Genomic DNA, 12,238 nt, shown 5'->3' on the forward strand with positions numbered 1-12,238 from the left:
AATAGCAGAGTTTTACAAGTTATTTGTCGGTCTGGTTAAAAGCGGCTCTGCCTGCCAGAGCTCAAGGAGCAGGGCTCTGAGGCACCAGGTGGGACGGCCGGGCTCGGGCAGGGCGCTCCCGCCATTTCCTGTGAGGGGCCGGGGCGGGGGCGGAGCCCGCGCCGGGGGCGGGGCGCGCGCTCGTCACGCGCCGGGCGGGAGCGTGCGAGGCGGGCGTGGCGGGGCGCGCAGGCGCGGTGCGGGGCGCGCGCGGCGCGGAGCGGGCGGCGGGCGGGCGCTCCCCTCGCTGGCAGCGCTCGCTAAGATGGCGGATTTCCTGCCGTCCCGCTCCGCGCTGTCCGGCTGCTTCCCCGGCTGCCTCCTCACCAGCGGCGAGGCCGAGCAGCAGCGCAAGTCCAAGGAGATCGACAAGTGCCTCAACCGCGAGAAGACCTACGTGAAGCGCCTCGTCAAGATCCTGCTGCTGGGCGCGGGCGAGAGCGGCAAGTCCACCTTCCTCAAGCAGATGCGGATCATCCACGGGCAGGACTGGGACCGCGCGGCCCGCGAGGAGTTCCGCGCCACCATCTACAGCAACGTGATCAAGGGTGGGTGAGGGCGGCGGGGACGGGCCGCCCTGCGAGCGCCGGGCCCGGCCGGGCCGGGGAGAGGCGGCTCGGGCGGGTCCCGGGGCCGGGGCAGCCGCGGGGCCGCCGCCTCCTCCTCCTCCTCCTCCCGCGCTGTCCCGGCGCCTCATCCTTCCCCCGGCGCCGGCCGCAGCCCCTCCGGGCCCGCGGGGTTGTCACCGCGCCTCCGGGTGCGGCCCCGGCAGCCGTGTGAGCCCGGCAGGTCCCGGGCTTTGCCTTTGGTGCTGCGCTGGAGCCGGGCCAGGGAAGGGCAGCAGAGCTGGGGAAGGGGTTGGAGCGCAAGGGGTGGCTGAGGGAGCTGGGAGGGATCAGCTTGAAGAACAGGACGCTTAGGGGTGATCTTATCGCTCTCTACAAGCGCTGAAAGAACTTTGTAGCCAGGTGGGGGTCGGGCTGTGCTCCCAGGGAACCGGCCATAGGATGAGGGGTCGGTCTTAAGCTGCATCAGAGGAGGTATATGCGTGACGTTAGGAAGAATTTCTTCACTTCAGGCGCGGGAATGGGCTGCCCAGGGAGGTGGTGGAGTCACTGTCTCTGGACGTGGCACTTGTTGGCGAGTGTGGCTTACAGGGTGGTATTCGGTCATAGGTTGGACTGAATGATCTCAGAGGTCTTTTCCAATCTAATTGATTCCGTGATTCCGTGATTTCCTGGTAATGCGAGTGCGGTAATGAGCGGTAATGGATGGGGGGAAGATGCACCTGGAAGTGTGTGAGGAGGAGCCCGGCCCTGTGCTCTCAGCATTTCGCTGCAGTGGAAGAATCGCCGCCGTTGTGTTGGAAACTCGGCTGACACATCAATTAGCAGCAACCCGCAGGCAGAGCCTCTCTTCTTCCTAGATGCTTTGCCAAAACCTCCACACATGGTTTGGGGGAGTAGTGGATTCCTGATTTCACTGCTGTCATCCTGACTTCATTGCTCCTTCTCACTCATCTTCTCTCTTATCTAAATTGCCCGTTGGATTTTTGGTTTGGACTGTGTAATAGTTGGACGAAATCTTAATGGAGTTTCTCTAAATAGCAAAGTGTTGCCAGACTCAACCCCTGAAAATGCAGCAGTTCTCCACGAGAATTGTTTTACAGACCTGCTGATGAATCAAGGCTGGAAAAGCTATTGATAGCAGTAGAAATCATGAGCATGTGTGTCACCCAGGTTAAAGTTTATTAATAAAGCCATGTCATACTCTGGGAAAGTATGCACGTAGGAACTGCACATCAGTCTGGGAGGCTGGTTTTGTGCAGTCACAGGTAGATTTGACAGATACTTGCCTTTGACAGAGAGAAAAACCATGGAAAGGGAGTGAACCTTGACAAAACACTTTAGCGCTGAATGAGTATATTACTGTACTGTCGTTTTTTGGCCACATCTTAATTTCCTTATATCTCTTCCCATGCCTTTACAGTTGCTTATTCTTTCTAGAATTTTCTTTTTTTTTTAATCAGTAAATGTAGTACTAGAAATCATTTCCCTGTATTTACCTTATCAATATGAGCACAGTGGGTTTATATCCTTCAGAAGGACTTCAAAATTAAGCTTAAAATACTCTTTCTTTTCTAGAGAATATTTACCAAAACAGCCACAGAAGTGCAGGGAAGCCTTTAGGTGATACAACTCCTTCTGCACTTAACCTATAGAAACATACTTCTATCAAGTGCAGTGATTTTAATACATGTCTTAGTCTCTCTGAAAATATTAAGGACAGTGATAGAAATACTCTTAATGATAGAAATTCTCTGTATAATTTGATATAACTGGATACCAAGTTGATAAGAACACAAAAGCTAGAGAACCTTAAAGCAAGACATCAGGTGGTTTAACCACCTGATATTTTGAAATATTTTGAATAATATTTGAATTTGAAATATTCTGAAATAATCTTATGTTTATTAAAACAAAAAGTATTAAAAATACTTCATCTTGTATTCATGCAAAGTGAAAGAGTTTGGTAGCACAGGTTGGATAAACTGAGTAATTAAAAAGAACACTTTTTCAGGAGTTACACTGGCACTGTGGATATAATCCTGTTGATAGTGGTCATGTTCTTGAGATAGCAAGTCTGGGCTCTGATATTCCCTGTAGATGTAGTGGTTTGGGTCAGTTTTTTGGGCGCCTCCTGATTCCCTGCGGGTGGATGTTCCTATCGAGCTTTGTGCAGAGTCGGGTGCATTGTTTGCCTCTCTGCAGATCTACGGGCTGGTGAAACAGTAGAAAGCTGAGAAACTCTGCTCACAGTGCTCTCCCTTGTCCTCACAGGCGTGCGAGTCCTGGTGGACGCCAGAGAGAAACTGCATATCCCTTGGGGAGATCCCGCCAACCAGAGCAACGGGGACAAGGTGATGGCCTTCGACACGCGCGCGGTCACCGTGGTGCAGGGCATGGTGGAGACGGGCGTGTTCCTGGACTACCTGCCGGCCATCCGGGCCCTGTGGGCTGACAGCGGCATCCAGCACGCCTACGACAGGCGCAGGGAGTTCCAGCTGGTAAGATCTGCCCCTTCAGTGTCTGGTGTGATTGTGTTCCTGCCTTGCCTCCCCGTGAAACATCCCCCGAGCCGCTTCCTGACGCGTTTCGGAGTGGTTGGCTGGTGCTCCGTGGTGTTGCACACAGCTGCATTTAGCTACTTCCCCCCCTTTTTTTTTTAATAATAATAAAAGAGATCCTGACGTAATCGTCCTCATTTTGTATGTGGGAAAGCTGAGGTATTGAGGGCTTTTAAGTTTTGTAACAAAGCTGGTACCTTCACAGTATTTTTACCATATGATTGTTACTACCCTTTTATTAACTGGTGCCTCAACTTCAAAAACCAAGCCAAACAGAAAAAAAAATGGTTTGCAATAGACAGGCTTAATAGTAATGTGATTTTTTAAGAAAAGATATGCATGGGTTAATGAGAAGAATTTAAAAACCACTCCCTTCTCTATTCCAGTTTGAGCAATCTAGCAAACATTCCCTCTGTATACTTCCTGTTTAGTTTTGAATGTCTGTGTTAATACTCGTGTAATGAGATTTTTGTTACATTGAAGTTCTCAGCTGAAGATGGAATACACAATTTAATAGTGGGGTAGAGACAGAGTATACAGTTCAGTAGTGGGTAGGAAATGAAAAGGAAACCTCTTGATTCTTGAGCTGCAGCTCAAACTGTCTGTGACAGCTGAGCTCCCTTTGCTCCATTCCCATGCAGATGCTGTAAAAAGAAATGAAAAATTCGAGTTAAATTTGATTGTTTGTTCATAGACTTGTGTATGCCAATGGCATAGGGTTTTATGGGGGTGGGAGTTGAGAACCTTAAAATAGATTAAATCTGTTCTTGTAGGTCTCTTAAACATAAGTGGCTTTGTGTTTTTATGTCTGAAAAATAACCTTTGTGTTAATGTGCATCCAAACAATAGCTCATGATGTCTCCTGTTGAGCTATTATGAATAGTTGTGTAATCATAGGCTGACTTAAATAGGTTGTGTATTCTATAAATATGTGTTGCCCTGATCATGGAATGTCTTCTGGAGATTGCAGAATGGGCAGGTGCTGCAGTGACCTATCACCTGCCCAGCCCTGGGCTGAGCTCTGTAAATAAGTTCCTAAGGAGACCTGTTGCTCCCTGAGTTTCACCTTCAAGTGCTCATAAAAGAGTAATTGCTCTTCTGTAGTCAAGATTCTGGTACAGATGTGACTTCTAATGGTGTAATGGCTGTGCTGGAGGGATCTCCTTTAAAATCTGTTCAATAAAACAGTTTTGTCTTCGATTAAACATGTTTAGTGACTTGAGGCTGTGTAGCAAAGGGAAGGGAGCAATTACTGTTCTGTCATCTTGTGGCTCTGGGAAGTGGGTTCTTTCCAAAACTGAAACATGTGCTGAGTTTCACTTTGAGTGGGTTGTGAAGAATTTGTTCTTCTGAACCTTACAGAAAAAAAGCTGTTGCTTTCTTCTGTAAACCCCTAAATCTGTGCAATTATCTGCAAAAATACGGATTTATCTCATTGTGCTTTAGGCGGAACTCAGGAGTATTTTTTAGGTGCTCTTAATAGTTGAATACTGTCCTAATGATTTTTGAAAGCAAGGTAACTGCTTTATTTGTACTTACATTACTTTATTTCCTAAATCATTTCAAAGTCTCAGCTGGATATATTTATGCCAAGTTATAAACATGAAGGGAAAAAAAAAAAACCAGGCAGCTGAATGATGTCATTGTGTTGAGTGCAGGCAGTATGATGTGTGCTGGCCAAGCATGAAGTCTCAGTTTTACCTCAGTAAGCTTCAGCTTGAGTTCTGCCAGAGCTCCATGTGGGCAGCAGAACAGAGGGAATCTCCTGAAGCAGTGTGGGGTTTTCCTGTACCTGCTCCAGGCTTTGCAGGAGGGTGTTCAGAGACTTCAGGTCTGTGTTGTGACAAGAGAGGAGGACACAAATGGTTAAGGAGGGAGTGACAGGCGTGTCCCAGTCAGGAGGTAGGGCAGGGGGAAGTTGGGAGAGACACAGACAGTTCAGGCGTGTCAAGTACTGACTCTTGAAGTCAAGGCTCCAGACTAAAAACTTCTAACACTGTAGAATGGGGGAAAAGAGGAAAATACTGTTCTGATTCCAGTTCAGCTTCTTGTGGCAAAAAAATATGATGAGAAATAGCAGCAATCATTAGATGAGTAGGAGAAAGGGGAAAGTGACACAGAAATAGTGTAGAGCACTGGGACTGACATGGACATGGAGCATTTTTGGACTGTTTGTATCTGCTCTAACTTCTTTTCAGACTGTTGAGTGAGTTTCACTTTTCACTGGACTGAAAAACATGGCTCACACTAAGAGGGCACAGGCAGAAACACTGGGGAAGTGTTTGCCATGGGAATAGGACACTTTGGGACAGAGGTAGAGGTGAGCAAATGGAAAACAGAGCAGTGATGGGTAAGGAGTGAAAAATGTTAAAATTTACATGTAAATTCTGGAGGAAAGGCAACAAGAATGTGTAGTGTAAAAGCCATTTATAGCTTGGGCAGGTAGGACAGACAAAAAGGGTTTAAGATTGAAGTTTCTGCAAGAATATGGTTAAAACTTCAATACATATGCTCAACATCTATGTGTTTGTGAGGGCTTGTTATGCTGCTCTTGCTTTTTTTCATTTTTCTCAGGATCTTTTACTGATGATGTTGGGAGACTGAGGAAACAATGTGATCTTTTTATAGCTGCAGCAAAAACAAACAAACAAGAAAAAGAACTCGGTTGTATTTTAATGGAATTAGGAATCAGCGTTTCCATGTCTAGCTCACTGGAGTGTCCTTCCTCATTTTGTTAACTCAAGTGGTCATGGGATAGCCAATATGATTTATTTTCCTTGATACAAAAATAGGGGCCTTCTGGCCACCAGCAGCAGCATTTATGAAAATTCATTACACATTAGCTTGGGGAGCTCTTTAAAACTGAAAAGAGCTAATTACAGCTTAGTGCAATATGTGCCACTTCAGTGCTTCCCAGGTGGTTAAAGTTATAATCCCTGACATTTTATTACAAACCAAGCTCATTCAGGTGATTGTTCCACTGGCACAGGTAACTGCAGACTGTCCTGGCTCTGTGGCTGAGGCAGTTCTGGAGCTTACACTGGACATTCTGCTCATCCTCAGGCTCCCTCTCCTTCAGCCACCAGGCTTGCTTCTTTTCTGGCCTCTCAGGTGGCTGACAAGGATGAGTTCCAGATTTAATCTGAATCAGCCCAGCACCTTGTGGCACCTCATTAACATTTCACATTTCCTGTTGCTGCATGGTTTCCGCTAAAAAATCTCCCGAAATGACTCGGATAAACACAGCCATTCTGTTCATTCTGCAGCATGCACACTGCCTTACCTGGGCAGTTCCTGGCTGTTCTGTGTGTGCTGGTCAGCTGTTCAGTGGGTTTGCTGTTCTCCTGGAGCTTTGCTCCCAGGCACTGACAGCTGAGCTGTGTTTGGTGCTGTGGAACACTGAGCAAGGCCCTTGTGAGTAAGAGCAGCCTTGTGCTCCCCTCTCATGTCAGTCATTTCTTGAACTTGCTATGAGGGCTCTTAACAGAGAAGCATTTTGAAGTATTCTCCAGGAGTCTCCTTGTTCTCTGAGAATGGAGGAGTGTGATGAGAGCCGAGCTGCTCAGATGCGTGATAAGCTTTGAATGTGTTCAGGTTTTGTTCTTGTTAAAGGTAACTTTTGGGTGGGTTTTGATCTTTGCTACCAGCAGTTGTTGATCTTCAGGCAGATAACCTTTTGCCCTACTTGCAAGTAACACTGAATGTTGTTGGGAATTTTTAAGGCAGAAAGCTGCAGAGGAGGAGATGACCCTTTATTTTTGTCCATGTCTGCATAGAACTGCAGACACAGATGGTACAGTAAGGATTATAGGATAGGCACTCACCTCTGCATCACAAGTTTTTCTGTGACATGTCTGCAAGTGCTAGATGAGATTATAGAAGACAGGAAAAGGCGTGTTCTGCTTGAAGTTTCAGTGATAGCTTTGTAGCAGCTTCCATGGAGCTTTTTTTCTGTTGCAGACGAGTATTTTTGGCAGGGATTGTTCAGTTTACTGGAAGATTGTATTGTATTTTGTCTTATTCTGCTTGGGCTTTTCAGGGTTCTTCCTGAATATTAGTGGGGCTGTTGTACACACAAGGACATTAATTAAGCTCTACTGAAAGGCTGAGTCCTCAAATGGACATTGTGGAATATTAGGAAAGTTCATTGTCCTTTCAGGTGCACAGGCAACACATCTTGAAATGTGCCTGAGGTCAGTTATGTGTGGACCTGGGCTAAGTTGCCAGATGCTGAGCTCTTCCCCTTTTGGAGGGTGGATTCCCATCTTTTGGGACAGCTGTGAGGTCAGTGCACAAAGTCAGGAGTGTGGAGCCTGGGAAAGGAGTGTCTTACCTGTCACTCATTCAAGTGGCCACATTGTGTTTGTGACAGTGACTTCCAGAAGCCTTTCAGCGGCTTCTGCAGCGTGTGGATTTTCCTTCCGGTGTTAATCTCTTTAAACTCCCACACCCCTACACTGGGAAGTAGGCTTGGCCCTCCCCTTGGATCTCTTGGCTGTGGGATTGGGTGGTGTTGTCCCACTCTGCTTGAAGATGGCAGGAGGTGCTTCTGTTGGGACATGACTGAGTGCATCAGCTGTTGGGAGAAGGTTTCTGAGACTGACAGGAAGATCCTCATTTACAGACATGAGATCCACTCACCCAGCATTTCTCTAAACATTGACTATTTGGGCATTTAATCACATCATTCAGAGTCAGTTTATTGAAATATAGTGTTGTAATTACACTGACTATTGCCTAAATTTCTGGGTGGAAAACCTAAAAGCTGCTGCTTTATATATGTTGAAATATGAACAGTTTTTTTTCCCCCTTTCCCCAATCAATGCTCTGCCAGACATCAGATCACAGGATGGCCAGTGTACAGTGAGCATGACTCCTTAAAGCCCTTGGAAAAGGCTACTTGCCATCTCTTGGTCTTGAGGTGAAAAGGATTTATCAAGGGTTGTTGCTATAACTGTGGAAAAAAAAGTGCTTTGCAAATTTATATTTTAAAATGAGCCATTCAATTCCTCAAAAGAGACTTGGATTTTTGGAAGATTTGCTATTTTTCCAGCCCCAGTGACAAGATATTGCTGGTTTTGAGTTGGTATTTATAGGACTCCTTATAGGGATTAACTCTGGAGTCCAGCAGTAGAGGGCTGAGTGTCCTTACCCCAGGTTTGCCAAAAACCCTTCAGTGTGTGCCAGTCCAGTGCTTTGGTAGTGGGGATGGACTGTAATATTTCAGTCAAGCTGGATCATCTTCAGGTGAATTATACCAACTTAACACCAAGTGCCTTTTTTTGTCATTTTCCAGGTTTGGGATTAGGATTTCTGTTTCAGCCTCTGAGAGCTGAAAGGCTGTTTCTGCGACTGCCTTCTTCCCTTTCCACCACTCTTTCTTTCCTGCCTGGTGACTTCTTGTTAGCAGCAAAATATTGAAGTGTCTGGAGAGTGGACTGATCTTTATTGCCAGCTGGTGCTGGTCTGGTTTTGCTGGAGAACATCTTTGTTGTATTTTTTTTCAGATTGTTGCTGTATTTGGTTTTTTTATATTTTTATTTTTTGTTACTGTTAAGCACAAACGTGGTTCTGGAATTGAGCGGTCTTTCAGCAGGAGCTGTCTTGATGTAGACATGTTGTGCCAGACCAAAGCAGAATGAGTTGTCCTCCAACCAGGAATGTTTTTGGAGTCCTGTGTGCTACACTTGGCTTGTAAAAGCCTCTGTTTTCTGTGTGGTCTCAGTGCAATCTCTGAGGATGGAATTCTTCATTCAAATTCAATCCAAATATTGGGTAACCTGGTCTAGTGGAAGGGGTCCCTGTCCCTGGCAGCAGGTTGGAACAAGGGGATCTTTAAGGTCCCTTCCAACCCCAACCATTCTGGGATTCTGTGATGGGGAACCAATGGTTTTAAAATGCAGACTTGCACAATGCACTGTGGGAGCAGAGGTTTGTGTTCTCGTGCATGTTCTGTCTCCAACAAGCTGTGTTCTGTTGATGGTCATGTGCCTTAGTTTCCTAAATATTTTGTTGCAGGAGAGTAGAAGGTGACCTACTTCTGCCAAAAAAGGGAATTCTATAACCAAGCCGTGGTTAAATAAGTATAAAATACAAGTGCCCTTCTGAATATGAATATTTACATCTTGAGTGTGAGAATCTCTTCTCAGCAGGTTGTTTTAAATCTCTGCAAATGTGTTAGAGGAGCTTTAGCTGCTTCTGCTGTGCAGTGTAATATGACCCTTGGTACAGACATTCATTCCGAGCTCATTTCCGTGCTCTCTACTCACCTGCAAGGTGTTACTTGTTGGTACCTGCAGAGCTGCCTCATTACAACCTTTGGAATTTGCACAGCTCTGCCTGCACCGTTCTGTGTCCATTTGGAAATGACTTCCTGAACACAAACCCTGCACAGTCCCAGGATTCACAGCTGTCAGCAAATCTCCTGTGGTACAAATGCAGTGTCATCTTCCGTGTCTGTGTTCTACACCTGAGGCAGAGAATAGAGAGGGATCTTTTTCATGTGTAAATATGGCATCCTTCAGGGCTAAGGTGCCCTGCAGTGTTGATTTGTGCTGCCGTTTCCTAATTTGAGTTTACTGTAACAAGGCTTCAGCCTTAGAGGCTGGTGAAGTCTGCTCTCACCAAGCACATATTGCTGGTTATGCTGGGTGACTGTTTTGGCTCCTTTTTGTCCCAGACTTCAGTTAGTGATGAATGCTTTGATATCTTCTGGGTTCAGGCCACACCTCTTACGCAGAACGAGCAACGGGGTAGAAAACTTCAGCTTCTAGTAGCTGAGGAAGTTGCTTATGAGAATGTGGGAAAACGCAAGTGCAACTGACTTCACTATGTAAGAAAAGCAATAGAACAACCGTAGTTGTGGGAAAGCAAGATAATCTCTGTGCCAGCATTGTGTCTGCTGGCACTTTTCTTTGCTAAGGATCTGAATTACCAAATTCAGTTCTCAGTTGAGAAGTTTAGAGGGTGCAGAACCTGCCCTTTGACAGAATAACAAGCTGTATGTTCACGGTGCTGATGGAGGCTGCTTGATACCAAGTAGTATCTTGTATGACTCTGGAATATGAAGCCTTTATTTATATCTTAAACATGAATAAATGAGTCACAGAACATTATATTAGTTAATTGGCAGCCTCAAACTGTAAATAAAGTGTATTTAATTAAAAAAAAATCTGAATAATCCTGGAGACTAACACTTATATTTTATCCTAGAGTTGCCTCATGGGTTGAATTTAAATAATGATAAAGAAAATGGTCAAGAGTAGATTGGCAGCTAAAGGAGTCCTAAGTTACTTCCAGTATCTTCTCCACTTGCATGTCTGCATTAACAAGAAACATCAGGTAATAGAGCTGGAAAAGTTGAGGAATTTTAAATACAGAAAACACCCTGAATTATCATCACAATAACTGACAACAACTGCTCCAGATGAACAGAAATAGGGAGTGAGCTGCCTTTTACAGCACACAGTTCACTGTACCATGCTGCACTCCTCTCCATCATAGTCATTTCTGCCTTAAATTTCTTTTCCTTCAGAGTCTTCTCAGTTAAAAAGTGAAATATCATGCTCCTTTTCAGAGACTTAACCAAGGAACTGAAAAGACTCCAAATTCTTTTTATGGATCAAGGGTACAGGAATATGTAATACTACATGAGTTTCTGGTTTTTCTTCCTTTGTTTAAAGATGCTGGGGAAATTATTGCAAACAAAATGCTGGGATCTCTGCAGCCAGCCTGGCAGCACTTCTCTTTTTGGGCACGTGATGTTATTTTATCATCCACTGGTGACCAAATCAAGAGGATGCAGAATTTCCAGGGGTGGACACAGTGCACTGGTGGTACTGTCTGTATTTCAGAATATCTACACAAAATTGTGGGGGGAAAAAGTAATGCAGGGTGATTACTGAAATTTTGCATGTGGGCGGTATTGGGATCTTTAATTGGTTTCAGTAGCAAAGTTATATTGTTGCTCTAGTAATTAATTTATATTTCTTTCTAGTTTTAGTTAATTTGTAGTACAAAATTCTACGAGTGACATGAAATGTTTTCAGCCTCTTGTTGCTTTTTAGGGAGTCTGGTGGACTTTGCTGTTCCTTTGAGCTCTTTTAGACACAACTTCCAGTAATTTTTTAAAACACTAATATTCAGGTAATGATACAGGCAGATCTTTCACTAGGCCCAGTAAATTATCACAGGATCTTGTCGGATGGCTTGGAACAAGAGCTGGTTTGTGAGTGCATCACTGGCTGCAGACAGAAATACCAGAACTTAATTGAAACGGATTCTTCTGATTGGGACAGAGGAAGGAACTAAAAAGCTTTTGGTCATCTGGATTTCTCATGAGGCTGAAATAGGAACCAAATGTACTTTAAAACGGAATCCTAGAGAAATGCATTGGGATCCAGTTCAGGGCTCTGATTTTGAAATGTTTTGATTTAGTGCAGAGTTTATGCAATAATGGACTTTTCAAGCATCTTCAAGTCCAGCATGGCCAGTTTTATGTGCTGATACATTTCCACATGCCAAATATTTGTCATGTTTTTGGGAGCCTTCGCTGGTCTTGTACAACTTGGAAGCAAGTGAAGCTCTAAATGATGGATGGCAGATTTGCAGACTCACCACTGCTCCAGCCTTAGATGAAATGCAGTTGGAGTTGCAAACACGTGAAGTCATGGAGCCAGTGGGTCAGTGCTCTGAAAGAAGAGCAAATGTTTACAGTCTGGTTCCAGTCTGTTTTGTGTGCAAAACATCTGAGGTTTATAGAGATGCTGCCGAGAGTGTAAATAGTAACTGGGAGGTGGCAGTTTCTCCTTGGTCCCTGCATGTTTTCATAAGATTTCTGTGTGTTCTGGGGCCTGGAGGATGAGTTTCATCAATGAAATTTGAAATTCTGCAAAGTATTTGTGTCTTTCCTAAAGTAAACTTCATGGAAGAGGAGTTTGGATTGTAAATACTTAGGGAGGGAGTAAGAAGACCTTTGAAGAAACAAACTGCACCTGATCCTTTGCTTTCATGGTTAATTTCTGTTCAGGTTGTGGCAGGCAGAAGCCTTTTGGCTGAATGCTCTGGGTCTGT

At 45.0% G+C, this 12,238-nt stretch overlaps 1 protein-coding gene across 1 annotated transcript in view; it reads left to right on the top strand.

The window, feature by feature from the left end:
- The first annotated feature begins 283 nt into the window (after positions 1 to 283).
- GNA13 (G protein subunit alpha 13) overlaps positions 284 to 12,238 on the top strand; it is a 29,682-nt gene continuing 17,727 nt past the window's right edge. Inside the window, exons 1-2 of the mRNA XM_066200206.1 lie at positions 284 to 587; positions 2,880 to 3,106. Of these exons, the coding sequence (XP_066056303.1) occupies positions 305 to 587; positions 2,880 to 3,106 (510 nt within the window). The 5' untranslated portion in view covers positions 284 to 304. The remainder of the gene's footprint in view (positions 588 to 2,879; positions 3,107 to 12,238) is intronic.

The sequence above is a fragment of the Chamaea fasciata genome, unplaced genomic scaffold, assembly GCF_029207755.1.
Source record: "Chamaea fasciata isolate MVZ Bird 193981 ecotype frontalis unplaced genomic scaffold, bChaFas1.0.hap1 SCAF_19, whole genome shotgun sequence".
NCBI classification, from domain to species: Eukaryota; Metazoa; Chordata; class Aves; order Passeriformes; family Sylviidae; genus Chamaea; species Chamaea fasciata.